At 37.2% G+C, this 27,959-nt stretch overlaps 1 protein-coding gene across 1 annotated transcript in view; it reads left to right on the plus strand.

Moving 5' to 3' along the window:
• Window positions 1-27,734, plus strand: part of AASS (aminoadipate-semialdehyde synthase) — a 40,237-nt gene extending 12,503 nt beyond the window's left edge. Inside the window, exons 10-24 of the mRNA XM_070947059.1 lie at window positions 1,278-1,400; window positions 2,013-2,124; window positions 5,302-5,361; window positions 5,469-5,536; window positions 7,678-7,799; window positions 9,799-9,925; window positions 11,528-11,638; window positions 13,475-13,583; window positions 14,231-14,371; window positions 15,620-15,787; window positions 16,921-17,016; window positions 18,584-18,699; window positions 19,429-19,517; window positions 24,216-24,392; window positions 24,901-27,734. Coding sequence (XP_070803160.1) covers window positions 1,278-1,400; window positions 2,013-2,124; window positions 5,302-5,361; window positions 5,469-5,536; window positions 7,678-7,799; window positions 9,799-9,925; window positions 11,528-11,638; window positions 13,475-13,583; window positions 14,231-14,371; window positions 15,620-15,787; window positions 16,921-17,016; window positions 18,584-18,699; window positions 19,429-19,517; window positions 24,216-24,392; window positions 24,901-25,019 — 1,738 coding nt within the window. The 3' untranslated portion in view covers window positions 25,020-27,734. The remainder of the gene's footprint in view (window positions 1-1,277; window positions 1,401-2,012; window positions 2,125-5,301; window positions 5,362-5,468; window positions 5,537-7,677; window positions 7,800-9,798; window positions 9,926-11,527; window positions 11,639-13,474; window positions 13,584-14,230; window positions 14,372-15,619; window positions 15,788-16,920; window positions 17,017-18,583; window positions 18,700-19,428; window positions 19,518-24,215; window positions 24,393-24,900) is intronic.
• The last annotated feature ends 225 nt before the right edge of the window (window positions 27,735-27,959 follow it).

Raw genomic sequence — 27,959 nt, forward strand, 5'->3', positions numbered from 1 at the left:
AAAATAGCCAGATGCCAAATTATCTTCTTTAGCTGCTATCTTCATCATTCCCATTATTAGTCATGCTGGCTAGACTGACAAGAGTAATAGGTGACAATTAATTTATCTAGTTGCTAGTTAAATATCTCTCTCCTGTCCAATAAAGACAAATAGTAATAAAATAGCTTTCCTCAATTTACAAGAAGAACATTAAAAGGCTTGCCAGCAACAAATATAGGGCAAATATCATTTAAACTTGTTAGGGCAAGCGAGACAGTTTAAAAACTGCAGATCAGTTTAGATGAAAATTTATTTGCCTATTGATAGATAACATCGTGGGGTTCCTTGCCAATCTGAAGATGTTAAAATCCTTACAAATAGCATGTCTTCAAATAATGTCAAGATTTATAGACCAGTAATTTGAGTTTGAATAGAATATGTCAACTCTAGAAAGCTATGCATTTAATCTCAGTTGTCAGGGTTTTCTGGGAAGGAACCTGGAATTACATTTCTAATGAATAATTCTGTGCTGAAGACATAGTTGACTAAATTAGAATCCTTCTAGTCTATTCCTACCAATGCAGTAACTATTCTGTTATTGCTAATAATAATATTTTATTCTCTACTGAGTTCAGGTATGCATATGGATTCAGCTGCACTTCTCTATCTTGTGTAGGTAACCTGGTGACCTCAGATAGTTTGGATTTATACAGTCTCTTGGCACTAGCCATAGTGGTTGGTACTGGTAAAAATGAATCCAAACTATTTGGATGACAACAGTTATCTATCTCTGTCTTATATGACCTACTATGTATGGTTATTGTGTTATGATTTCATTAGTTTTAGGCATGTCACATTCTGCAGTCTTGATTTTAAACATACCTTTAAAAATACCAAAATAAATAGGAAAAAAATATTCATATTTACGTCTAAACTTTACCTGATGACTAGCATTGTGTTAGCATTCTTCCCACTGCTTTCATTCCTTTTTTAATAAATTTACCCTGGAATGGTAATGCTTCTCAAGTTTCCAGTTTTATTCTTTTTTATAATGAATGACAATCTTACTGAGATGAATGTAGTTAAACCAACCTCACTATATAAGCTTTAAGTAATGTTGAGTACACACACTGTCCAATTAGAACATGGTTTAGAGGCTAGATATTCAGAAATACAATTCTCCTAATTTATGAAGATAGCATTTTTTCCACTTAAATTTATCCATAATGACATTTCATTCATTATTCTGAGGGATTTTTTATGTCAATGGATTACTATTTTGTTACGATCAATTCTAGACTTGTTGCAATATGTGACATCTCAGCAGATACTGAAGGATCTATAGAATTTATGACAGAATGTACAACAATTGATAGTCCATTCTGTATGTATGATGCTGACCAGCATATTATTCATGGCAGGTAAGAGATTTTATTTTTAAATTTGTACTGGTTTGCTTTTGAATTGATGATTCAGGGTGTTTTTTGTTTTTTTTTTATTATGTTTTTGCAATCATTAACTAGGATGAATGTTATCAAGCGTAAGGGATGCCAAAATAATTTAGTTTAAGGAATTTCCGGAAATAAAAGTTTCCTGTCTTAACTACCCCTTTCGTGGCAATCATTTGTAAATGAGCCCCTTCTCAAACCATTCTGGCAGGGCAAGGGTTCTCTTAAATAGTGTGCAAAAATTAAAAATACTTTTTTCCAAGAGAAATGAAATTTTTATTCTGTGTACTATTTACTTTAAGATCCAAGCCAGATTTGGGAATAGGTCACACTCCCAAGCATTCCCTAGACCAGATGTCTCCAACCTTGGCAACATTAAGACTTGTGGACTGCAAATCCCAGTCAGGAGTTGAAGTCCACAAGTCTTAAAATTGCCAAGATTGGAGATCCCTGCCCTAGACCCCTGCCCTAGACCCTATCTGGCCTCCTCCTCCTCTTAAGAGACAGTTGTCTCTTTCCCCCAGTGCCATCCATGGCACCTTTTTGACTGTTCATTACATGGAATGAAATGTCTCTCTCTTCCAGTGTGGAGGGACTTGGGATTTTGATGTGTTCCATTGATAACCTACCAGCTCAGCTTCCAATAGAGTCAACAGAATGTTTTGGAGACATGCTGTTCCCCTATATTGAAGAAATGGTAAGTAGAGGATGCACCTTTTGATCTATTCTAAATAAAAGAAATCTGCTGTAAAATGTAACAGGCTTTAATGAAATGATTTCTAAATACTCTTTTTTACATCTTGCTAAAGTTTAATATCTTCAAATGGTTTAATATCTTCAAATATTTGTCAACTTGCAAAGCTTTCAAGTTGCCATGAGCAGGAGGGAGGGAGAACTGAAGTGAATTCCATACATTCTTTCTGACCGAAATCAGAAGGAGGGTGTTAGGTTTCACAGCCAGCCAAAGTGGTTAATTGGAGAATGTGATTTATGACATGGCCAGAGAGGAGGGGAGAGACAGGGTCATAGGGGAACGTAAATCTACGTAGGATCAGTCCTAATTGCATCCGAGTATTGCCGGAATGGTGCTCCTAATAAATGAATATATTTCCTTTGAAGTTTGGATCATGGCTCATGAATTAATTAGGGCATCTTTCGGAAACTTGACAATATTGTTGGACAGTTTTTCTTTCTTCCTCTGCTCACATTGCTTGAGAGAAATTCATCATCTGGGGATAAAAATGTAGGAGATGAATGTTGCATACATATTATAGTATATCATATAGGAGCCATTTCATTGAAGTTGTCTTCCTACCTAAATTATGATGGCTCTTTTCTGGATATGTTTCATCTATGTTAATTTGGGCAGTTCTTCAAAAGGTGGCTAGTGAAACATTTTTTTTTTAAAAAAAAATTGCAATGGATGCAATGGATAATATTGTACTATAGCCCAATCTGATTGGCTATATGATATCACAATATCATTACATTTGTGATATTTAAAGTGGAAAATGTATGTTATTAGATTGAAAAAAGTTCGGCTGTTAAATAGCTATGGTAAAACCAGTGAAAAATTAGGCAGCTGAAAACCTCCAATACAGTGGTTACAAAATTTAATACAGCTTTAATTTGCACTGAAAATATATTTTGGGTAGAGTTGGGTAAAGTAATAACTCTATTTGTGGAGTGCTTGGTGCTCTGTGAACTTGGTTGTTTGCTTTCAGATGTTTTATTACCTGAGTAGGTAACATCATCAGAAGTAGTGAGAGTTTGCTCCCTGTTTATATATGTAGTAGCTTATCCTACCAGTGTTGATAGGAATGCGGTTTTCTTCTCGGTAGTTTTTGATTAGAATAGTGGGTGTTTTTCCCCCTAGGTGTTGTCTGCTGTTAACTCCTTGGCTGCTAGAGTGGAATGTGATCTTTTTGTTTCTTTCTTAGCTTTTTTATTGGCTTTTTTTTTAATGGTATGATACACTTACATCACAAAAATGTAGCAAAGCTTTTGACAATTGACAAAGGCCTCCAATCCTATGGATGCCTCTGGGAACTATGGTTAACCTGATTTTATTTTTATCTTTATGGATAAAGCAATTTTCTGACAACTGATACAGTAAATAGAGGTTAGGAAAGATTTGTGGTTGACAAGTCTTATCCGGAGAGGAACATGACTATTACAGTGGTTTTCTAGATACTAGGCTGCAATTTTATATCTGTAATCACAAATTGTGTGAAATGAAAACAATGAACTAAATATATAGCAGCATTATTGACTGTTTTGAGGATAGAATGGTTCAAAATAGCTACTAAAGATAAATATATGTTAAATATCAAATTTTAATCAATTTGGATTCTGAATACATTTTAAAATGGAGACACCAGTGACTGAATTTGAGATAATCTCATATAAAACTAAGCTATTCTGTTGGCTAGAAATGGACTTCAAGTGTCTTCATAGCACATCAAAAGTATTTTATGGTGCTTCCAATGCAAGTTATTCTTTTGCTATAAGGAATTATTCAAATATATTAGAACTACAACATTCACAGTCATTGGTGTGATATTAGTTTGCCTATCCCTATTTTAAACAGTGCTTCTGTAAAATCCAGTTGTTAAGCTGGTTTCTTATAGTTTCCTGAATAGTTTCTTTTCTGTTGTGATATTAAAACTTATCCCTGTTAAATTTAATTCCTTTCCAAATCTTGCTCAAGAGCAAAAAGAATAATGGAATATTTGTTACAGACAAGGAAAGGAGGAATGATATATACATGGCTGAAAAAAAGAAGATAGAAACCATGTGATTAAAAATAAAGCTATGGATGGATAGTAATAATAAAAAGGAGGTTTTTATAGATTAATAAAAATGACTATGAATATGAGATGAATATGATATAATATGTAAAAAGCTGAAATAAAGGAAAAAATAAGAATATGTGAGGAATAGAATATATTAACAGAAATTTACTAATTTATATAAGGAAGTGGTTGGAGTAAGAACTAAGCCTCAATGTTAAATTGTTATAAAGATGATAATGATAATGTGATTGAATATTAACAAGTAATGTATTGATGGATGATAAAATTAAAAAAGGTGATTATGCTGGGATAAGCAGCAAACTAAGGTGATTATGCTGGGATAGACAGCAAAACTTAGAGAATTATACTGGATATAACAGTAAAATATTAAGAAAATTATGCTGGGTTTGACAGCAAAACAAGATGATTATACTGGGAATAACAGTAAAGATAAAAATAATTATGCTGGGATTGACAGCAAAAATGATGATTATACTGGGAATAACAGTAAAACCTAAGAAGACTATGCTGTGATTAACAGCCAAAAGAGGATAATTAAGAGGAAGATTATATACTAGGATAAACTTTTAGAGATAAAGAGCAAAAAGAATAATCTTTTATGTTACTTTCTAAGAATTATAGTTCTTGTGTCTCTTGCCTTCTAGATAAAACCTGTAATTATCAGGGAATGTACGAAAAGGCATGTCTTGTACTGTATATTTGGCTTTTTGTTTGTATTTTGTCATTCTTCTTTTCTTCCTGCCTTCCAGCTTTTGTAATATATTGTGCTTGTGTACTTTTCACCTCAGTGGTGTCAATACGGTAATAAGTTAAAATGTGGAGAAGTTAATCCTAGTTTTAATTGCCAATTAACGTTCCAGAAAATTTCTCATTTTCAAAATAACGTGGCTACTATTCAGCCAGTTTTTTCATTTGAGTTTCTGTCTTGACAGTTCCTATGTTTTTAATATTTTTTTCCCCAAGGTTCTCTTACCTGTCCAACATACGGTAATTACATATCTGAGGATGTGTGTCTATGTGAAAGCAAGTATTCTAACAGAAAACCTTGCTCTCCACAGCTCCTCTCTGATGCTTCAGAACCCCTGGAAAGCCAGAATTACTCACCTGTAGTTAGAGATGTAAGTCTTACAAATCAATTGTCTTTCTTCCACACACTTTAAAAAGGAAATCTGGCATGCCAAGGTCAAATGTAAAGAATAATGATGTCTCTCCTATACCTTTCTAGGCAGTGATAACATCCAATGGTTCACTGACTGATAAATATAAATATATCCAGAAACTGAGGGAGAACAGGTAATACACAGAGTACTTTTTCCCTCTTCAGAATATATCTCAAGTGTAAAATTATTGAGTCTATGTGTGCATGCTAATATGAATGTTTTGTTTTATGAGACGAGGTTAACATAGCAATCACAACAGGTCTATGTAAAGTCATGAGAAAACAAAAGGAGCAAATATGGACCATTCCTTCTAGTGTCACCACTAATGATTAGATATTTGTGATTCTTTGGGAAAATGTCCAAAGTTTACTTTTAGATCTGATCATCTGGATTACAGTCTCTTGCCACTGAAATGTGTGGTATATAACGATTCACTTGAAGGTGACATTGTCATTGATTTGAAGGATTCATTTGAAGGCAATTCAATTTAGTGCAGAATTCAATTGATATAGTAAAGTGTTTTCTGCATTTTGTGATTGTGGCGACATGCGGACAACAACACATATGTCTTTTGTGCCCTGATCAATGCACACTTGAGGACCTTATGGCAAAAAACAGAAAGCAATTAAGGTTGCTAGTTTGTGGGCAATATCTGTTTAACTTGTACATATTTTAATCTTGTATTTTATATTTTAAATATAATATACTATGCGTTATTTTAATTGTGATGCTTCTGACACGATTAAACAAATAATGAAGTGGCCTTATATAACACTAACTCTGAAAGGGTTAAATTAGTTGCCCATTAGTTTTTGAACCCAAGATGCTGGTTCCCACCTTTATTGCACATTCAGAGTCCAAATTTAACATTTAGCAAGATGCCAAGGATCACAGTGGGAGAAGTAATGGTGCAAAGCAGCTGATTTTTTTCATCTTTTTCCCCTTGGGTTTTTTGAGGGATTTGGATTCTTCTTTGTTTTATAATGTATGTCAATCATGCGTTAAGACTTAGGCTATATTTCTGTGTATTTCCCATCACACAATTCAGAAAAAACGTTACGATTTTTAGCAATTTTGGACAGAGAACCTTCTAGAGCAGTGATGGCTAACCTTTTTGCTGTCGCGTGCCAAAAGCAGGGGGAGTGTGTGTGTGGGGGTCACCCACATGCGTGCCCACATCCATAATTCAATTCCTCTCCATGCCCCGCCCCCCCGCGCATGCGCATGTGACCCGCTCCCTCCGCTTTTGGCACACGACAGCAAAAAGGTTACCGGTGGGCCCGGTAGACCCATTTTTCACCCTCCCCAGGCTCCAGAGGCTTTCTTGGAGCCTGGAGAGGGCGAAAATGGCCTCCCCCCCAGGGACTGGAAACAGCCCGTTTTCTGACTTCCAGTGGGCCCGGAAGGCCTGAAAACCAGCTGGCTGGCGCATGCATACATGCTGGACCTAGGGCCCACTCATGTGCCCACAGATATGGCTCTGCATGCCACCTGTGGCACCCGTGCCATAGGTTCGCCATCACGGTTCTAGGGATTGTAAGTGATAGTTGAGGCTTGTTTTAATACCTTAATGATTCTATTTCTCTGTAGAAGTGTTTGTTTCAGTACCCCACTCGGTACTGAAGGAGGGAGGGGCTTCCATGTTGCGTAAGGGGAGATAACCTCTGGTCTTGCATTGGTCTTGCATTTTGGAAAGACGTCCAGCAATATCATGCAGCCCTGGGTCTTTCGTTGTACACTCCTGGCCTCAGGCAATACATTTAATGCTGCCATTGTAGTTTCTGTAAGTTTTGGGTTGTGGCAAGATGAGTTGTCCTAATGGAGTTGAGATGATGTAGTAAAATTTGTGGGATTAAACCCTATTGTCTATTATCATCTTTCCTTTTGTGAATGAATTCAGACTGGCTAGCTAAAAGATTCTTACACCTATATTTAAACAAGTCTCACTGATCAATAGAGCAATAATCTATTGGGCTGTATTTAATAATATGTGTAGATACTATGATGGCAGCAAAAAGAAATATATATTGATTTCACTGTAACCTTGTAAGTGTAAAGCTACTGCTAGAGTTAGTAGAGGCATATAGAGGCATAAATTTGCACACTATCAAACTGACCATTTTTCACCATCAAATGCAATATTGAAAATATTTTCATATGGGCTCTGAAGGAATAAAATCCTAGTAATCAAAAGTTTTTAAAGCTAATTTATAATGTTAACAATTTTCATGTTTATTTTACTGATATTTACTTTAAATTGTATATATATTGTAGGGAATATATGCAATCCCTGACCATGGATAAGAAGAAGAAGGTTTTAATACTTGGATCTGGATATGTTTCTGAGCCTGTAATAGAATATCTTACAAGAGATCCCAATGTTGAAATAACAGCAGGTTTGTAAGTAAGGTTATAACCCTAAAATCTCAGCATTGTTGAAACTAGGGGAGTTTCATTTATTCAATTTTTCATTTATTTGAGAAGGATTGTCTCTTTGTTCCTTCTGATTGTTCTTGGCTGGGGTACAGGTAGTCCTTACCTTATGACCAAATTGTTCAGCAAGTCAGTTGTTAAGAGTCACGCCCAATTTTACAATCTTTTTTTATCATGGTTGTCAATGCAGTTAACTGAGTTAGGCAGTCGTTCTGGATCCCCCTATTGACAACTGGGAAGGTTGCACATGACACTGGGACACTGTAACCAATGTAATTACATGCTGGTTGCCAAGTGCCCAATTTTGATTTTTTTTGCTTGATCATGGGGATACTGCAATGGTTGCAAGTGCAAGAGCTAGTCATAAGTCACTTTTTTTCAGTGCTGCTTGAGTGATCACTAAACAAATGGTTGTAACTCAAGGACTACCTGTGCAGGCCATTGGGTGGAATGAACATAGATTTTACTTGCAGAAGGGCATCACTCTCACAGAAGCATCCTACCATGAAAACACTAAATCTTATGACAACAACTACACTTACTAATTTATGAATTACAACAAGAAATGGGTAAAAGCAGAAGAAGGCAAGCCTCTGTTTCAGTGCCAAGGGGTTCTGTACATCTTCAGGCCTGCATGTGTGAATATTTGCTTTGCTCTTCCTCAGTGCTCTGTTTTTGATTATTATGTGGTGGGTTTTTAAAAATCCTAATATGGAAGCTGTCTAGAGTTGCTTCTATGACTGAGGTTTATAGATGTTTATAAATAAATTAAAAAAAAACATCTGAGATACTTAACCTAAGATGAAAATTAACCCAATATACCTGTGTGCATTGATGTTTCTAATGTGCTGCTAGATCTTCTCCCTGAAATATGTTGTGTTCCTTTGGAATTAACTTTCCCAATACTGGCATTTTTTTTAAAAAAAATTAAAATTGCAGAATTAAGATTTTAAACAGAATTGATATTTGGATGGAATCTTGGGCTAGCTCTTCTTTACTGTGATTACTCTTCAATTTTTTAAAATTTTGTTTAGTGATGTTATCAACATCTCTCCATGACTGATAAAATTCTAGGGTGGTTTTTTTTCCCTTTTGCTTTATTTATTTAGTTGAAGATCCAGAGCCTTATGGCACTTGCTAGCAAATTGAGTTAAAATGCACCTGGCTGCTTACGGTGTCACCCACATTAAATCTCTGCCTGGTGGAGAATGTGGGAGTAGTTGACCTGAATGGCTTAGAATGACTAAGCCATCATTTCATTATTTTCATTTGTTGATACTCTTGATTTCTTTCCCCTCCAAACAGTTTCTTCGGTGACCCTTTGTCCTAGAACAGGTACTGCTTTGCCTGCATGGATTAGTTTAGCTTTAGTTAAATATTGATCAGAACTCCTCCTTCTGTTCTTGCCACTATGTACCACAAGATGGTTTTAGAGAACATTCACTTTTGGGTCCTGATTCTACAAATAATATTTTCCAGCAATAAGCCTTGTTTGTTGAAGTTTTATTGCTCTAATCCATTTGATACCTCGTTCTCCTTTCATCTTAAAATGCTGCCTCCCTGTTATAATGACTGCCTTCAGAAACCATTGCAAATCACTGAAGTTTATTATACCTATTTTATTGCCTAAGAAAAATAATTTTGCCAACTTGTGATGGCTAAAGTACCAAACAATTTCCCATTATTGATTTACATGACCAGTTGGGCTTTATATCTCACAGATAATCCCCTTCTTTTCTGGATGGCTCAGCAAGCTATGCCTAATCTGATAAGAATGTGAAACTTTTTGACATTGTTTCAGTGGAGTGCATGAGAACAAGGTTTTCCTGATCTCATCCTGCTAACGCTAAGCTACAGTTCTGGTTTTGAGAGGCAGCATACTTCTCAAATCAAAGATAATATAGAGGTTAAAAATACTGTGGTAGCCAGTCTTTTTCATCTATCATTTCCACTCTCCAATAGCCTCCATCATGAAGACTCAGCTTCAGCAGCTGTCCAAGAAATACAATAATGTTGTTCCCATCTTTATGAACATCACAGAAGATGAGAGATTATCATCATTGGTGAAGAAACATAATCTTGTTATTAGGTCTGTATTTGATCATCAATTTCAGAAAATGAACTGTTCCAGAATAAGGCTTGATAATTTAAGCATCTGATTCCTAGCAATCACCCATGTTGGAATTCTATTTATTGAAACCTTTTAGGTGTTTACCTCCAAAATATCGGCCCATCATTAGATAATGTTAGCATTAAACAATAAAAATGAATTATAATGATAAAATAATCACAAAAATAAAGTCTAAATGTATATTTTAATATCTCTCATAAGTATACTCTGATGAAATATAGTGAAATTCACAAAAGATTATATGATAATACATTTGGTCTTATATAGATGTTGCCTTTTCTATTATTATTTAAAACATTTTTTTTTTTACACTAAGAACATGCTCCAGGCTACTTGAAACATTCACTACATTTTCTGGTTCAGGTGGTTTTTCCCCAAAGAACTCAGGATTATATATGCTAATTTCTCCCAACTTGATGTTTTTTATGGAGCTTGATGGAAGATCATCATCTGGAACAACACAGTTTGAGAAAAAAATGAGATATAAACTCCCTCCCTCCCTCCCATTTTATTCTTAACAACATCTGCGTGAGAGAAGAATAATAATAACTGGCCCATGTTCACTCGCTGATATTATTTATTTATTTAATTAATTTATTAAAAATGTACTGTATGGCTGTACATCTGAAGCAAATAACTGCGTGAAAACAATCAAAACCACTATAAAACAACAAAGATAGAGTTAAAAAGAGACATAATAAATACAAAAGCTGGAACATCTTATGCATAATTAAAAATCCCAATGCACATACACTAAATCAAGTTCTGCTAACAACTCTGCCTTCTACTATTTTAAACTCAGTTTACTCAATTTCAAATTTGTCAAGTAACTGAAAAAGTTCATAATTCTGATTTCAGTGGACTATGTAAAACTAAAGAAGTATGTGCGGGTGTGTGAGTATTCGTGCAAACACACATACACAAGAAAGCTCATGTAGCAAGAACTAAATGCATTAATTGCCGCACATTTAATTAAATATTGGTCTATTTGAGTTAGCACTGACAGCTAATGATTTCCCATAATGATTGAGCAGAGAGATGAAAAGGTATAGATAGGTCTTCTACTTACAAATGTTCAAGAGAGATTCCAGATTTAAACCTGGATCATTACATATGTAGCATGTGCCCTAGTCCTCTCAAAATTCCATTTAGCAATTTTTATATATTGTTGCAAAAGTGTTGCTTAATAGCGTTTGAAAAATAAATTAGAGCAGTTCGTATTTAGAGACAAACAAGTTAGTCCATTTCTCAGAAAATTTTATTTTAAAAAAATCTGACAAGTATTTCCTACTTAAACCTTGATACTGAATGCTATTTGTGGATGTAAGTATGCGTGAAAAAAAGTTATTTTTCTTTTCGCTTTGTAACCTTATTTTAAAAGTCAGAGAATGACCTTTCCAATTAAACTGATTTTATAGAAATCAGTAATTATGGGCTACCTTTCTCTTTAGAAATGAGACAACATTGGCCTGGGTTTTCTGCCTGTTTTGACAGCATAGAAAAGAATTGGCATTTTCTAGTGCTGACCTTGCCCTCACTTTTCCACTCTCTTGTTTTTAGTTTGTTGCCATATTCATTCCATCCTCTGGTTGCTAAGAAATGCATAGACAGCAGAGTGAATTTGGTGACCGCGAGTTACCTGACGCCTGAAATGAAAGAGCTACAGAAAAGGTATGACCCACCATGTTTGAGCACTTAGCATCCTCTGCAGATTTCTTAACATCATTCTTGAAGCTGAATGTAAGTTTAAGCCAGGTAAATGACTTAAATGTGGATTATCTCCAGGCACAGAAATTCACCATTTTAATCAGAATATCAAAATCCAGCATGGCTAAGTCACAACTTTGCTCCCATCTTGTGACAAACATACAAATGAGGCAAGGTTTGTGACAACTCTGCAGTGCCTCAGGGTTTTTTCCTCAAAATCCTTTGCCAACCATGGCTGGATTATCATTACCATGGCTTAAGAAATACAGCTTTTTGGTGGCAACACTTAGCTGTTTTTAAGATGATGAAACAAAGCAGTCAGGATGATGTCATGCACCTATATGCTTGTCTTCCCAGCCATCCACCCCCAAATTTCTACTTTGTTTTATGAGCTATTAAACATGTTGTAGGCATATGCAATAGGATTTTTTTTCAATTTTCCCATCTCATTGGGAACCCATACCCATGACTTTTGGCAGTTATAATAGGGAGGTACAGAATGAAGGGAAGGGGAAGGGGAAGGGGAAGGGGAAGGGGAAGGGGAAGGAAAGGAAAGGAAAGGAAAGGAAAGGAAAGGAAAGGAAAGGAAAGGGAAGGGAAGGGGAAGGGAAGGGAAGGGAAGGGAAGGGAAGGGAAGGGGAAGGGAAGGGAAGGGGAAGGGAAGGGAAGGGAAGGGAAGGGGAAGGGGAAGGGAAGGGAAGGGGAAGGGAAGGGGGGGGAGGGGAAGGGAAGGGAAGGGAAGGGAAGGGAAGGAAGGAAGGAAGGAAGGAAGGAAGGAAGGAAGGAAGGAAGGAAGGAAGGAAGGAAGGAAGATCAAAGACTACCTATATGACCTGGAATCGAAAGTTGGGCACCCTGTTTGAAAGAAAGTCATTTAGGTTAAAAACTTGTTTTCCAGATAATTTCTTGTGTGTAGAAAGCACATGTAAACCAGTATTCCTCTCACTGAAGGAATCAAGTGTAGCCCATTCAACTCACTGCAGTGATATTTGAAAACAACTTGAAATACAGTGAATTGTATGGACCCTGCCTGCTGGAGCAATGTCTTTAAATCTTGGCCTCTTTAAGACGTATGGACTTCAACACCCAGATTTCCTCGGCTAGGATGGGTTTCAATTCTGGATGTTGAAATCCACACTTCTTAACAATTGCAAGGTTGGAAATCCCTGTGTTAGAGGATGGTTTGGGAGCTACTGAGTTCAATCAACAGTGGAATATAGGTAGTCCTTAACTTATAATTATAGTTGAACACAAAATTTATGTGAGACAGTTAAGTAAGTTTTACCCCTTTTAGGACCTTTCTTGCCACAAATGTTAAGTAAATCACTACATTTGTTAAGTTAGTAACTTAGTTGTTAAGTGAATCTGGCTTCCCCATTGACTCTGCTTGTCAGAAGGTTGCAAAAGGTGATCACATGATGCTGGGACACTGCAACCATCAAAATATGAACCAGTTGCCAAACATCTGAATTTTGATCACTTGATCATGTGGATGCTGCAATGGTGGTAAGTGTAAAAAATGGTTATAAGTCACTTTTTTCAGTGCTGTTGTAACTTCAAATGGTCACTAAACGAAAGGTTGTAAGTCGAGGGTTACCTGAAGTTCAGGGGTGTCAAACTGGCGGCCCATGGGCCAGATGTGTCACATGCAGGTCATGCTCACCCCAGCTCCACAAGGGAAAAAAACGTTGCAATACGTTACATGAAGGCAACATGACGCTGCGAGATTGACCCCCGTGCTGTCGTTTGTAGAGATATCTTGCTGTTGCCTTTCACCTGACAGCTTTCCTTGTATTACAGCGCAGAGGAAGCTGGCATTGCCATTATAAGCGAAGTTGGTTTGGATCCTGGCCTTGATCATATGTTGGCAATGGAATGTATTGATAAAGCAAAAGAAGTGGGTGCTACGGTAAGCTCGACTAACTAAAAAAGAATCCATGTCATCGCCCACACTCCTTGTCCCCAGTTTTGTTTTTATCCTCCTCTTCCTCCTTAGAAAAACTGGAAAGCTTTCCTCTTTCCTTTGCTTTTTCTATGAAGCATCAGATTTTTACCACACGCAAAGACAAAATGGAAAAGACAAATTCCTATGAATCTTAAATTTTGAATTTCACCCGAGCAAAGTCCATAGCCTGAGGAGCAGATTAAGTCCCCCAGAAAGCAACAATATGCAGCTGCTATAATTTTAATGCATTTATAATAAATCCCATCATTTTCAGAGGGGTGTGTAGTAGAATCCCTTTCATGTCTACCCGTTTCTTTTTCTGAAGCTCATCGATAGCTATGGGATTGCAGTAAATTCACTTTGTGATTTGTTTGTGCTTAGAATGTGCAGGCTTTATATGAATAGAAGACCCTAAGTTAACTTTTAATTCTTTTTTGTTACTAGACATTATAAAAGTTAAATGAATGCATTTCTAAAGAAAACTGTATAAAATGTCTTAGATGTCTTTCTGTCGACATACTGCAAAACTAGATTAATCAGAAATATAGAGTTAGACTACATTAAATAAATTCAGAAATTTAAATTGAGAACTTCATTTTCATCAACTCCAGGTGATCTCCTACACTTCCTTCTGTGGAGGCTTGCCTGCTCCTGAATATTCTGACAACCCCCTGAGATATAAATTTAGCTGGAGTCCACAGGGAGTCCTACTAAACACAGTTAAATCTGCAACCTATTTAAAAGATGGAGAGGTGACGTAATTTCTTTCTAACAGTATATACATTTGTTTGTATGTGTGAGTGCTTTCAAGTCCACGCCTTTCTTGTAACATTTTTAGAAATAGTCTGCCACTGCATTTCTTCTGGGACTGAAAGAAAGTCCAAAGTCACCCAGCTGGCTTCATACCTAAGGCAAGATCAGAACTCTGGTTTCTAGCTTGGTGGTTTTAACCACTGTATCAAACTGGTTTCCATGTATATGCATATATATATATGAAAAGGTGGCTAATAGGTATATCAGGTTGAGGAGTTTTGAAAACTCTTCTGAAGTGAACAAAGTTAGTTCTTAATGGAATGTTTTCGTTTTCAGTTAGGCAGGGGCAGATATAACTGAGCCAATCTAAGCACAGCCATTTTTGTATCACTACCCCTTTCCAAAGTTGTCTTTCCCATGTCATCCATGGCTAAAGGAAACGTAGCCTTAGCTGTCAATCACCTGTTCTATTAACTAAATTGTCTAGTTCAGGGGTGTCAAACTCCCATCCCGTGGGCCAGATGTGTCAAGCACTGGCCATGCCCATGCCAAGTTTAGCGAAGGGGAAGAAAGTTACAATACATTATGTGATGCTGCTATGACGCCACAAATTTGACACCCATGGTCTAGTTCCTTCCTGTTAGAATAATCAGTGGACAATACAATGGTCACCTAATTGTTATGTGGTTAGGTGATCAAGGAAGAAATCACTCTATGGGGAGATAAATTCGATAAACAATACGAAAGCAAGAAGAGTCTTCATGCTGCTATAATTGTCATGGAGACTGTTTTAAAGAAAAGCAAAACATTGATCAGCTCGAGAAAGGGCTAATTTCTCCTAATTCTGAATTAAATCTCCTTTGAATTCAGCCACACCCATTGGGACAAATTTGAAGAGGAACAAACAATTTGGCATAGTAATAACTTTTGTTATTATATGAGATTATGTTAGTAATTTAGGCTTTTAGGGCATGAAAAGTAAGATTTGAGGCAATGTCAAAATTTGTCTTAAGAAAGTTTCTATTAAGGGAATGCAGGTTATGTGTGTCATGTAGCACACTGAAGGTGTTGCGAAAGGACAGAGCAGGGACCTGAAAGGAAGTGGCCATAAATAAGATTTGGGAGAGATGCTCAACCTTCATAATTGTGGGAGACAGGCATTTATAAAGAGGAGTTTACAAAGTTTGGTGGGCCCTGCCCTCAAATATAATAACACTTACATGATTGTTATTTTTCATAATCCTTAGATTATTAATATTCCAGCCGGAGGAGCTTTGCTTGATTCTGTTACTGTCATGGATTTTTTCCCAGGATTAAATTTGGAAGGCTTTCCAAACAGGGACAGTACAAAATATGCTGAACCTTATGGAATTCAATCAGCTCACACTCTTTTAAGAGGAACTTTAAGGTACACGGTAGGTACATTTGGCATCATAGAAGTGTGATTGATCGTAGAGAGAGCATGGGCACCCACAGAGGAAGTGGGAAATGGCAAAATAGATGTCATAACTCAAACCACATGGATTATGTATTTGCATGGGCTATGGAACAAAAGGATGAAAGACTGGGCTTTTGTGTTGTGATATCATAATACATACATCATCATTTTTGCATCATTGTGGTTTGTAATACATGCCTGTGTCAGAGAGCTGAAGGTGTATTTCCACACCAATTAAAAGATTAGTTACCGTATTTTTTGGAGTATAAGACGCACCTTTCCCCCCCTAAAAGGACATGAAAATTTAGGTGCGTTTTATACACCGAATGTAGCCCTGCTCACCCACTGGCCCCCACCCTTTGGCCTCTGCCTCCCAGCAGTTTACCTCTTTGCAGCAAGAAGAAACAGCTCATTTCAGCTTCAGCACAGCCTAATTAGCACAAGTTGATTGGATTGGCCTCCCGACTCTCAGCTGTTTTGCTCTCAGCTGTTTTGTACGGGCCTCTGCTGCTTGCTGCAAGGAGGTAAATTGCTGGGAGCAGATTTTTTTGTTGTGCTAATCAAGCTATGCTGAAAACGAAAATGAAAATAAAGCAGGCTGTTTGCTGCAATGAGACAAAATTGCTGGGAAGCAGATTTCTTTTTCTTGATTTCCTCACCAAAAAAAGGGAGGTGCGTCTTATAGTCTGGAATGTCTTATACTCCGAAAAATATGGTAATTGCTCTTTGGTTTTTAATTCTGGAACAGGAGGCTTTTTTTAAAATAGCCCCTGCTTTATACACAGATAATCCACAACTTGCAACCATTTGTTTAGTGACTGTTCCAAATTACAACAGCACTGGAAAAAGTGACTTATGGGTGGTGCTCACAGTTATGACTGTTGCAGCTTCCCCATGGTCATGTAATCAAAATCCAGGCTCTTGACAATTGGCAACTAACTGGTTGCGGTGTGCCAGGGTCCTGGGATTACCATTTGTGACCTTCCCAACTGGCTTCTGACAAGCAAAGTCAATGGAGTCAATATTGTCATGAGCTGTTTTCATGCTTATTAGGTTAGTAGGTCTGAAGGTTTGTGTTATTTCCTAATCCTTTCCATTTGTCTTTTCCAGGGTTACTGTAAAGCTATAGAAGGTTTTGTGAAATTGGGATTAATAAATCAAGAACCCTGCCCTATGCTTAGTGCGACTACACCTTCTGTAAAATGGGTAAGTTATACCCGTTCCAAATGAGAGAAATAAAACTGAGGATGGTATGATAATCAATCAGTTCCTGTAAATTTAGTAAGTTTATAAAATGTATTGTTTTAAATTAGTGTAAATAAGAGCAAACCTGTAAAATCATTTTCTCTTGAGGGATTCTGGGTAGAGGGGCCATTATTCAGGAGACCCAGTCTTTGGTGTCAACCAACCTTTTATAATTTTTATTGAAGATTTTTTTACAAAGTTAAAATTACAGAAAAATAAAAAAAAACACATAGAAGAGAGAAAAGTATATAAAAAGAAAAACAGAAGAAAATTTTATAGTATAGATCAAGAAAAGAGAAAGAAAAAAAGCAACTCCAATCTTCTTTACAGAGGTTGCAAGCATAATTAATCCCCCCAAATTACATAACATAGTTCCCTTCTTCCCATCTATAGCCCTTTTTAATCAGTAAGTCCAGAGATCACCAGTTCATTTTTATCTATTTTCAGCAAAAACTTTATAAAGGATTTCTAGTCTTTTATAAAAGTAGTTACTGCTCCTTCCTAAGTCAAATAACTCAATTTAGCCATTTCTTCACATTCTGCCATCTTCCTGATCCACTTTTCCATTGTGGCTATTTGTATATTTTTCCATCTTTGTGTATATAATAGTCTTTTTGCATTTCCCATGAGTCTTTACCAGTTGTCTGTCCTTAAATCCTATTAGGAAAAGTTCTGGTTTTAGCGGAATATTAAATTTTTAAAATTCTCTGCATATGAATTTGCACCCAGGTTAAAAAAAAACCTTTTCACAAGTCTATCAAATATGGTAAAATGCCCCTTCGTGTTCTTGGTGATATGTGTCAGAAAACCTCTCTAGTGATATATACCTACAGTATATCATTTTATTAAAAAATCTCTCTTAAATTATAAGACAGTGTAAATTTTATTTCTTTTAACCACATTATTTCCCATTGATCTATCTGTATGTTGTAATATTTTCTTAGCTCATGTTATCATGCACTCTTTAACTCATTCATCTTCCATTTCAAATCTCAACAGTCATGTATACATTTTAGTAATTACATGTTCATCATCTGTTCTATACCTGCTAGCTTTTTATCTATATTCAACTTCTTCCTTAGTTGTGCATACGAAAACTATTGAAAAATAAATCCTTCTATGGCAGGGGTGGCAGTTGAAGTCTACAGGTCAGAGGTGCCCATCTCTTCTATGGTCATTGGTTCTCAGGATTTCAAATTCTCAATTTTCCTGTATTAACAAAACTTGATATGTTACCCATTTTTCCTTGCCTGCTGTTTTGGTATAATATTTTTCTGCAATTTTTTAAGGCCTCAGTACAGTGGTGGGTTGCTACCGGTTTGCCCTGGATTGGGCAAATCGGTAGCGGCAGTGGCAGGAGGCTCCGCCCACTCACCCGGATGCTTCTGCGCATGTGCAGAAGTGTCACACGCACGCATGAGTGCGTGTGTACGAGCGAACCAGTAGCAAACAAAATTGAAACCCACTACTGCCTCAGTACCTTGGTTTTCAGAATTTCAATCATTTTTCTTAAACTGTTTGTATTTAGAAAGAGCTAATGTGTAAGTTACTTGGACTTCAGCCTTCTGTCAAATATGATGAACTCCAACAGGCCGTCTGCAAACATCTGAATGAGAACGAAAAACAATTGGAAGCAGTGGAATGGTATGATAGAAATTGTAGGATTTCCTTTTCCCCCCCTCCACTTCTAGCATTTAGATATTTCATATACTGGCCAAAATTTCTGTTGCTAAGCAGGACAGTTGTTAAGTGAGTTTTGCCCCATTTTATGACCTTGTTAAGTGAATCATGCATTCTTTAAATCAATCTGGCTTTCCCCATTGACTTTGCTTGTCAGAAGCTGTCTGGGAAGGTTACAAATGGTGATCATTTGACCCTGGGATAAATATAATATGTGTCCGAATTTGGATCACGTGACCATGGGGGATGCTCATGTGTGGAAAATGGTCAGTCACTTTTTTCAATGCCATTGTAACTTCAATGGTTACTAAACAAATGGTTGTAAGTCGAAGACTGTAATTTTGCTTCTCAGTCATTCCTGTGCAGAATATGAAATTCATACATCTTTGTCAATCCTGCATGTACTTAATAGGGTATAGATTTTCATTCTTCTTTTCCTAGTTTGACGTTTTAGGATGTGAATTTTTAATAAAAAAATTGTCTCAGAAATTTGTGTAAGTTTAGGTTACATAGCCTACCTATATCCATGAAAATATAATTTTCAGGGTGGCTGTAATGATACTCAGATATGGAAGAATAAAAAAAAAACCAGTTCAAGTGCTTTATCTTCTGCCTTTACACCTGTTGAACATCTCCACTTGAGAAAACTCTTCTTATTGTTCTTGGCATTACCTGTTTTTATCTGCTTTTCAGGTTGGGGTTACTTGGAGATGAACCTGTTCCAAAAGCACATAGTATAGTGGATGCATTGGCCAAACACATGGAAGCAAAGCTCTCGTATGGTAGGTGACAGGTTGTTCACATATAGTTTTATTTTCCAATACAGGTAGTCCGCAATTTATGACTGTAATTGAGCCAGGAATTACGGACCTAAGTCATTGCAGTCATTAACAGAGTCACCATGTGACCGTGTCTGATTTTCCAATCATTTTTGTGGTGGCCATTCAGCACTTGTTAAGTGTACCCAGTGGTGGGATTCTGCCGGTTCTAGGCGGTTCGGCCGAACTGTTTGTTAAATTGCTGGCTCACCCCGCCCCTTGCCCCACCCCTCCACACCACTATTTATTGCCAATAAATAGTGGTGGGCGGGGCGGGGTGAAGGGCGGGCGAGCCAGCAATTTAACAAATGGTTCGGTTTTTTTGCAATTTATTGACCTCGCAGCACACCGAACCGTTTCTTAAATTGCTGGCTCGCCTGCCCCTCTTGCCGCCCCCCCCCGTGCGGCGCCAGCCTACCCTAGCCCATTCAGTCGCTGGGGGAGACGCGCGACTTTTCTCCACCCCGGAACACTGGCTGCCCAGGCTGCAGCTGAAGCTCCGCATCCTAATGGGCTCCAGGAGGAGGAAGGGCGCCATCTGCCCCATTGCTAAGCTCAGTAAGAGCAACCAGATCTGGCTGCGTGCGCAGCCGGGTGGGCGCACCTGCGGTGGGGCGCAGACTTAAGATGCTGCCTCCAAGCCGAGGGGTGACCCGATGGTGCGGTAGGTGCGCTGCCGCCGCCGCCCGAACATAAGAGGAGAAAGAATTGGAGAGAAAGAGAGATGAAGGAGAGAAAGGGGGAGAAAGAGAGATGGAGAGAAAGAGAGATGAAGGAGAGAAAGTGGGGGGAGAAAGAGATGAAGGAGAGAAAGGGGGGAGAAAGATGGAGAGAAAGAGAGATGGAGAGAAAGAGAGATGAAGGAGAGAAGGGGAGAAAGAGAGATGAAGGAGAGAAAGGGGAGAAAGAGATGGAGAGAAAGAAAGAGGGAGAGAGATGGAGAGAAAGAGATGAAGGAGAGAAAGGGGGGAGAAAGAGATGGAGAGAAAGAGAGAGGGAGAGAGATGGAGAGAAAGAGAGATGAAGGAGAGAAAGGGGGGAGAAAGAGATGGAGGGAAAGAGATGAACGCAAGAAAGGGGGGAGAAAGAGAGATGAGGGGAGAAAGAAAGAGATGAGAGAAATGAAAGAGACAGACAGAGATACCTGTTTAAAAGAAAATACTGGGAGCCGCAAAATCTGGGTGGGAGTAAGTGATATGGAGTTGGCAATGCTCACTCAGGTTTAAGGTTGTGTTTAAGTGTTTACATGTGTTTAAGGTTGAGTGTTTAAAGTTGCAGACCCCTGACCTACCCCATCTGATCGCTTCACCCTGCAGCCAGTCCTGTAGGTCTGAGCCCGCCTTCCACCTGGGCAGCAGTGGCCTACCTACCCCAGTTGTATCACCTTGCCCTGCAGCTGGCCTGAACGCCCACCTCAGACTGCCTCCGACCGGTCATTTTTATTTAATTAATTTAATTAAGAATGCTGCAATGGGCATAAATGATGACCAGTCAAAAGTGCGAGGACCTGTCAGAAATCACTTTTTTCAGCCCTCTGGGTAGTCCCTATGTGCATGTGGACTACTCAGAGGGCTGAAAAAGTGATTTTTGACTTGAACTTGAACTTACGACTGTCCTCACATTTTACATTTTATGCCCTATCTTGTCACTGTGGTGAAGAGAAGTAGTGGTGAAATGACTGACACGGTTGTTAAGAATACCGCAACGGGCATAAATGTGAGGATGGTCATAAGTGCGAAGACCGGTCAAAAGTGCAAGGACCAGTCAGAAATGACTTTTTTCAGTCCTCTGAGTAGTCCCTATGCACATAGCCATGCCCACCCGGTCACATGACCAGCTAGCCATGCCCACCCGGTCACATGACTACCAAGCCACACACCCCCCAACTAAGCCACGCCCACAGAACCGGTTGTTAAAAAAATTGAATCCCACCACTGAATGTACCCATTTTACTCAACGGCTATTTTTGGTGGAATCTAGAAGCTAATAAAACAAAGGAAGGAAATATCTAACTACCAGATGGATTCATTCAACCTGTCTTAATTAATGTCAAGGAAACTGAGCATTGAGATGGTCAGACTATTCAAATGATACAGTCCAGATAGTCCTCGCTTAAGTGCTAATTGGGACTTCAAAATCTGTTGTTAAGGAGCACGGTTGTGTCAGCCGTCCCAGGTTTGTTTGTTTATTGTTGCCAGAAGCATCACAATTAAAATAAAGCATACTATACGACATAAAATTTAAAATATAAAATATAAGATTAAAATATGTACAAATTAATCTTGCCCAGAAACTAGCAACATTAATTGCGTTCTGTTGTGTTGCCATGAGGTTCTCAAAGTGCACACTGATTGGGGAACAAAGGTATACATATGTATTGTTGTTTGCATGTCACCCCAATCGCAAACAGCAGAAGCTTATTTCCCAGGTTTCATCAGATTAAAGCTCCTCCATTGGTTCCATCCAGGGTTGGTTCTTTATAGCTTTCCATAGATCCACTCTGCTTTCAAATTCTTCAAAGTCTTCCATTGACCTGAGGAAGTTTTTCCTGCATTTTAATCTCTGCTGAGCTGGTTGTAGGCCATAGAGAAGGTGCTGTCTAGATATTGATGAAATGAGTCTCTTTCTTTGTGCTGCTGCTTCTCTGTGAACAGCAGGCAGGGCAATTGCCAGCTAGGTGGTAGATCTTTACCTAGAGGGGTAGGTTTAAGGCATTTGGTGAGAAGCAAAACGTCTTCAAGGGTCCAGTGTTGGGACATGAAATATGAAATATGACCTGGATGACTGGGAATGTCTAGGCATTTGATAATAATTCTGCTACCTTCATTCAGAGCAACATTTATTTTCCCAGCATGTGCTGATTTATATCAGACTGGGCATAACATTGTTTAACCTCCTCGAATGATTTTCCCTGTACAGCCATTGCCAGCTATCTCAGGTAATCAAGCAGGACACATGATCATATGAGATAGACCTACTTTATTATAAGGCTCCATTAACAGATCCTTGCAAATCTGAAAGTGCAAACTTCCTACTGCCACTTTTAACCATCTGATTACCGTATTTTTCAGAGTATCATATGCACCTTCCCCCCCCAAAAGGGGGTGAAAATTTGGGTACATCTTATACTGGCCCCCACCCTATGGCCTCTGCCTCCCAGCAATTTACTTCCTTGCAGCAAGCAGCAAGAAGAAACAGCCCATTTCAGCTTCAGCACAGCTTAATTAGCACAAATTGATTGTCGGCCTCCCAACTCTCAGCTGTTTCAGGCTGCAGGGATTGCCATCGCCTATTGCTGCACGGGCTCTGCTGCTTGCTGCAAAGAGGTAAATTGCTGGGAGCAGATTTTTTTTCCTTGTGCTAATCAAGCTATGCTGAAAACAAAAATGAAAGTAAAGCAGGCTGTTTGCTGCAACGAGGCAAAATTGCTGGGAGGCAGAGGCAGATTTCTTTTTCTTGTTTTCCTCACTAAAAAAGGTAGGTGCGTCTTATAGTCCGGAGTGTCTTATACTCTGAAAAATAGGTAATTAGGGTGGGTCCATCTTACTTATAATTCTTTCTCTGACTGTTAATTTTGTGGTGACTCCACCCTCTTTGATCATTTCCTATTTCTTTCCCTCAAACCCCCCCCCCCCAAGGTCATTCACACATTCCATTACAGGTCATACGTCAAAAGAATCATGTGACTGGTTGCAACACTTAGCAACCACTTTCACAGTTCCACTTGCGATCATTAATTGATGAGCATGAGGGCCATTAAGTGAGAACTTCATGTGACCGCAACTTCCTGCCAGCTTCCTCATCTATATTTCCTCCACCTAATCTGGCAGGGAAGGCCATAAATAGCAATCACATGACCTTTTTAAATAGAGAAGTGAATCTTTAGTATGATTTGGATGGGAGTTAAACTGCTGTTTTAATGCATTTTTATTATACGGCAAAGTTAATGATAACTGAGTTTCATAATGTAAGTACAGATTTTTTTTTACAATTAAAACTTTATTTAGCAATAACACAACACATACAGATATACATGGAGATATGTATTCAATTCTGTGAAGCACATTGTTTATAGACAAAAAGTGTGATGGGGATTCTGAGAAATATATTTTATAAATGGAGAAATAAGATAATTAATTGATGTTATGCTAAGAAACTAGGAATTGAAGGGCAGACGGTGATATTGTTTATATATTATGTATTAAGAAGAGATTAAGATAAGATAAAGAAGTAGGGAAAAAGAATAATATGGCTGAAATGAAATATGTAAATTGTATTTGGAAAAAACAAAAAGGAAGATTGGAATAGACTAGAAAAATCAATATATAACTATGTTACAAGATGTATACGATATGACCTGGTCAACACTCTGTTCATAAAATATGTATGTAAAAGAAAAAAATAATAAAACTTGTTTAAAAAAGGTATGTATTCAATTCCCTTTTTCAAAAGGTGGATTAGCAGTGCTCTGTGCTAAATTTTTCATTATAATCCTTTTATTGTATTTAAAATGTATTTTGAAAAAAACATTGTCTATGAATAACAGATAATTACTACTCAATATAGCATTAGTAAAAGTTGTGCTGTTCTTGAAATAGTTTTGCAGTTCACTTTTAATGCACAACTTGGTCAATTTTTTAAAAACAATTTCCTTTTGTTTAGGATCTGGAGAGCGAGATATGATAGTTATGAGGAATGAAATAGGAATTAAGCATCCCTCTGGTCATTTGGAAGACAAATATATCAACCTTGTGGTGTATGGAGATGATAAAGGGTATTCTGCGATGGCCAAAACAGTGGGATACCCTACTGCTATTGCAGCAAAGATGATTCTTGAAGGTATGTATCTTTCTTCCCATATTTTAACTGTTATAAAATGCCTCCTGAAAAAGCACAACTTATTTACCGCATTATTCCTTTCTATGATATCTTTCTATTTATGTGGTAAATTAAGCCTCAATGCCCAACTATTTATTTTAAAGGACTTCGGTTACACTCAGTGACATTTCGTTAAGATACATTCTGTTGCTCTAACCTAGAAATATGTGTGGAGTAATTTCCCATAACAATCCTGTCCTCATATTCCTAGTACGGAATGTTCCCAATTTTTCTTTTTCTTTCACTTCTCTTTCTCTGAGTGAAAGGAAATTAATTGTTCACTTGAAATTAATACACTTGCTTTCAAGAATAAGTAAAGACGCAAGCCTTAACTGCCAGTAGAATTCCATTGAATTTTTTTATTAAATGAATACCTATAGTTTCTTAAATGAAATGTTATAGAACTATTATGCTGTTATGCCCCTCTAAAATTTGTTCAAATAGAAAATTGTATTATTTTGTATTTCAGGTGAAATTAACAGCAAAGGTATGATCGTCCCATTGACAAAGGATATATATGGACCAATACTAAAACATATTCAGGCAGAAGGCATTGCATACACAACCCAGAGTGTTATCAGGCAATAAAGCACCTTTCATGTTCCTCTCAGCCACCCGTCCACTGAGTTTCTAGTATGCAAATTGAAGCTTGAAAATCTGCCATGGATACCTTCAATTGAGAAATTAAACCATGTTGAAACCATTGAAATGAACGGAAGAGCAACAGCGTTTCTATTATCTTGAGAACCTCCAGCCTTTGGTTCAGGCTTTCACATGAGATTATCCTATTGAATTGGGTTTATTAAAGGCTACAGTGCCAACGAACTTATTTGGAAGCAAGTCTCAATGACTTCTGTTCTATTTGTGTATTTATCACAGTATTTATCATAGTATGTCATGGTATTTTTTCCTTCAGAAATGTAGGATTTTTATACATGAGGCAAGGCTCTTAAGACTGTGCAGAAGTGTTTTTCATTGTTTCATAAATGCTGCAAAATTGCTGCATATGGTGAATGTTCAGACTATTTTCTAGTACAGTATTTAAAATGGATTTCTAAAACAATGTATTTCTAAATTTAGAATGATTTGCTCTTTATTAGGAATGAAGAGGTTTATGACCTAAGTGCCCATACTATTGATTTTGAAAAGCTCCCACTTTACCCAGATATGGCTAAGTTTTGTCATTTATTGGTCTTCTAAGAATGTGTAAGGGATAATTCATTTTTCCATGAGCCATTTTTGTAATCACTGTGTGATTTGATCCATATGCTGTGTGATTTGATCCATATGCTATGAGCATCTACACTGATTCCTTGATAACTAGAGTCAAAAGTATTTTGGCTTTTTTAAAACTTAAATCATATTGTTGAGCTAGCTCAGTCTAAGCACTTCCAGTTAAAGGCTACAGTTAGCAGAATTGGAAAAGATCTGTCTCTAGAACTCTGAAGAACTTCTACTAAAAAGGAGATGTTAATGTGCAATACGCCAGCCTTTCCTAACTTGGTTACCGTCCAACGGTATTGGGACTGAAGTTTCCCATATTGTTAGAATGTATGAACAGTTCTTTGAATGTCATAAAAACTGATACAGCTGTAACAGAGATGATTTTATAGTCAAAGGGAAAACTCTTTTTCAGTTGCACTTTTAATTTGGCATTTTTAATGTATTGAGAATGTGATTGTAGACACTTCTGTATGTTTAAAATCCTATTGTGGAGGTAAAATGATCTACTTTGCTTTACATTTGCCAACTGTTATATTCCTAGAAATTATATTTTATATATTGGACAACTTCTGAATTCTGAAGTGCCATGTAAAGTTGCCAATTAGTTTATTTATTTACATTATTTTGAAGACAGAATATTCTGCAGTGCCTTGTAAGGTCCTTACATGCTTCAATATTGGAGAGAAACAATATATTAGGTAGATATCTGGTATATATATAAAAAAATATTTTCTTATTCTGTAATGGACTTTCAGATCAGTGTCACACGAATAATATGAATTATCTGTTTCAAATGAAAATATGATGTAAGGAAACCAGGATGTTTTCCTTAAAACCATTCAGGAATGGAGAAAGGTCTTTTTTTTTTTTTTTAATCCCAGGGAGGGAAAAATGTGGGCAGAATTCATTTGGAAGTAGAGATAAAAATTGAATGTGGTGGGAGAAATGTGGAGTCTCCACTGACATCTGCAGCCACACACTGTTGACCATTCAGATAGCTAAACTAATATCAACATTTTCCCAGATTTCCAGGATACAGTGAGTGATAGCTCTGGCTCTTAATATTTTTGGATATACAAATACTAAATTTACACATGGGCCCCTGATATTTGATGTATTAGGTTAGACCAATTTTTAATATTGTATAATCCTGTGCACATTTACTGAAAAGTAAATTCCACTGTAGCGACGAAATGTAATGTGTATATACAAGTGTATCAGTAGAAGCTTTAATATCTATATAGCATTAATATCCCTAATTTTATTTTTTTGATGCTCACTTATGTTAACAGGAGATAATTGCTATCTGAAATCATTTAATTTTTTTTTAACAAAATGTCCAATGTTCTTTCTCTGCCTGTTGCGGTCACTGAGAAGTAAGAAAAGTGAGTACAAGATATTCACTGGAAAGTACTGGAACTGCTTCATTTATACTTCGCAAATTTTGCAGAAAATTTTTTGAGGGCTGCTGGCCTGCAAACAATTTGCCACCTAATTTCACAACAAAATGCCTCGCTTTGTACAATCCCCATAACAAAAAGCAAGCAAGCAAACAAACCCTGTTCTAAAATAAATCTGAAAAGGTTAAATCATAAAGCTGTGTTACTGTGCATTTCTATGGCTCCTGCATACAAGAATGTATGCATGGAGAAGTGGGAGAATAAGGAAACTAAGAAGTAAGGAGTAAATGTGTCAGTAGAGTTTCAGGAGGGATGATGTCCAATTTTAGACTTCATTCAGGGAAAAAGGCACAACCTGTTTAAGAGAAATGTTGTTTCAAGTAATCCAGAATTGATTCAGATCTTTACTCTTTTCATCTCCCCAAATTAAAGGGTTATCATGGAAGCCTTAGTTTTATACGGTTTTCAGTTTACAGTAAAGGGGCAAGAAATTGCCTGACTAAATCCAGAGTCCCTGACATAAAAAGTGTGCTTGTGAAAGACTATTTTGTAATTTGTATTGTTTTTGAAAATTACTTTCTTGCAGATAGGTAAAGCTAAGGGTAATGTGTTACATTGGGTTTAAAAATCTGGTGCTTTTGCTATCCTGCCACACAAAAATAAAAATGTTTGACTTTCATGTGTGAGCATCTTTTTAGAGTAATACTGTGGGAGCAATTCTTCATATATGTGAGAGTGTTCATACTGCATTGTTATTATCATAAAGTTTATGTACAGTTAGTGCAAAGAAGCATTAGATCTACATGCAGAAATGTTTTGAATTCTTTTAAGTATAAGGCATCTGTCAGAGATCCCATAAGGCCTTCTGTTTGAAGATCTCTATTTCTGATAACTGCATTCATGT

The sequence above is a fragment of the Pituophis catenifer genome, unplaced genomic scaffold (assembly GCF_029215685.1).
Source record: "Pituophis catenifer annectens isolate HBS135680 unplaced genomic scaffold, rPitCat1.0.hap2 SCAF_7, whole genome shotgun sequence".
NCBI lineage: Eukaryota > Metazoa > Chordata > Lepidosauria > Squamata > Colubridae > Pituophis > Pituophis catenifer.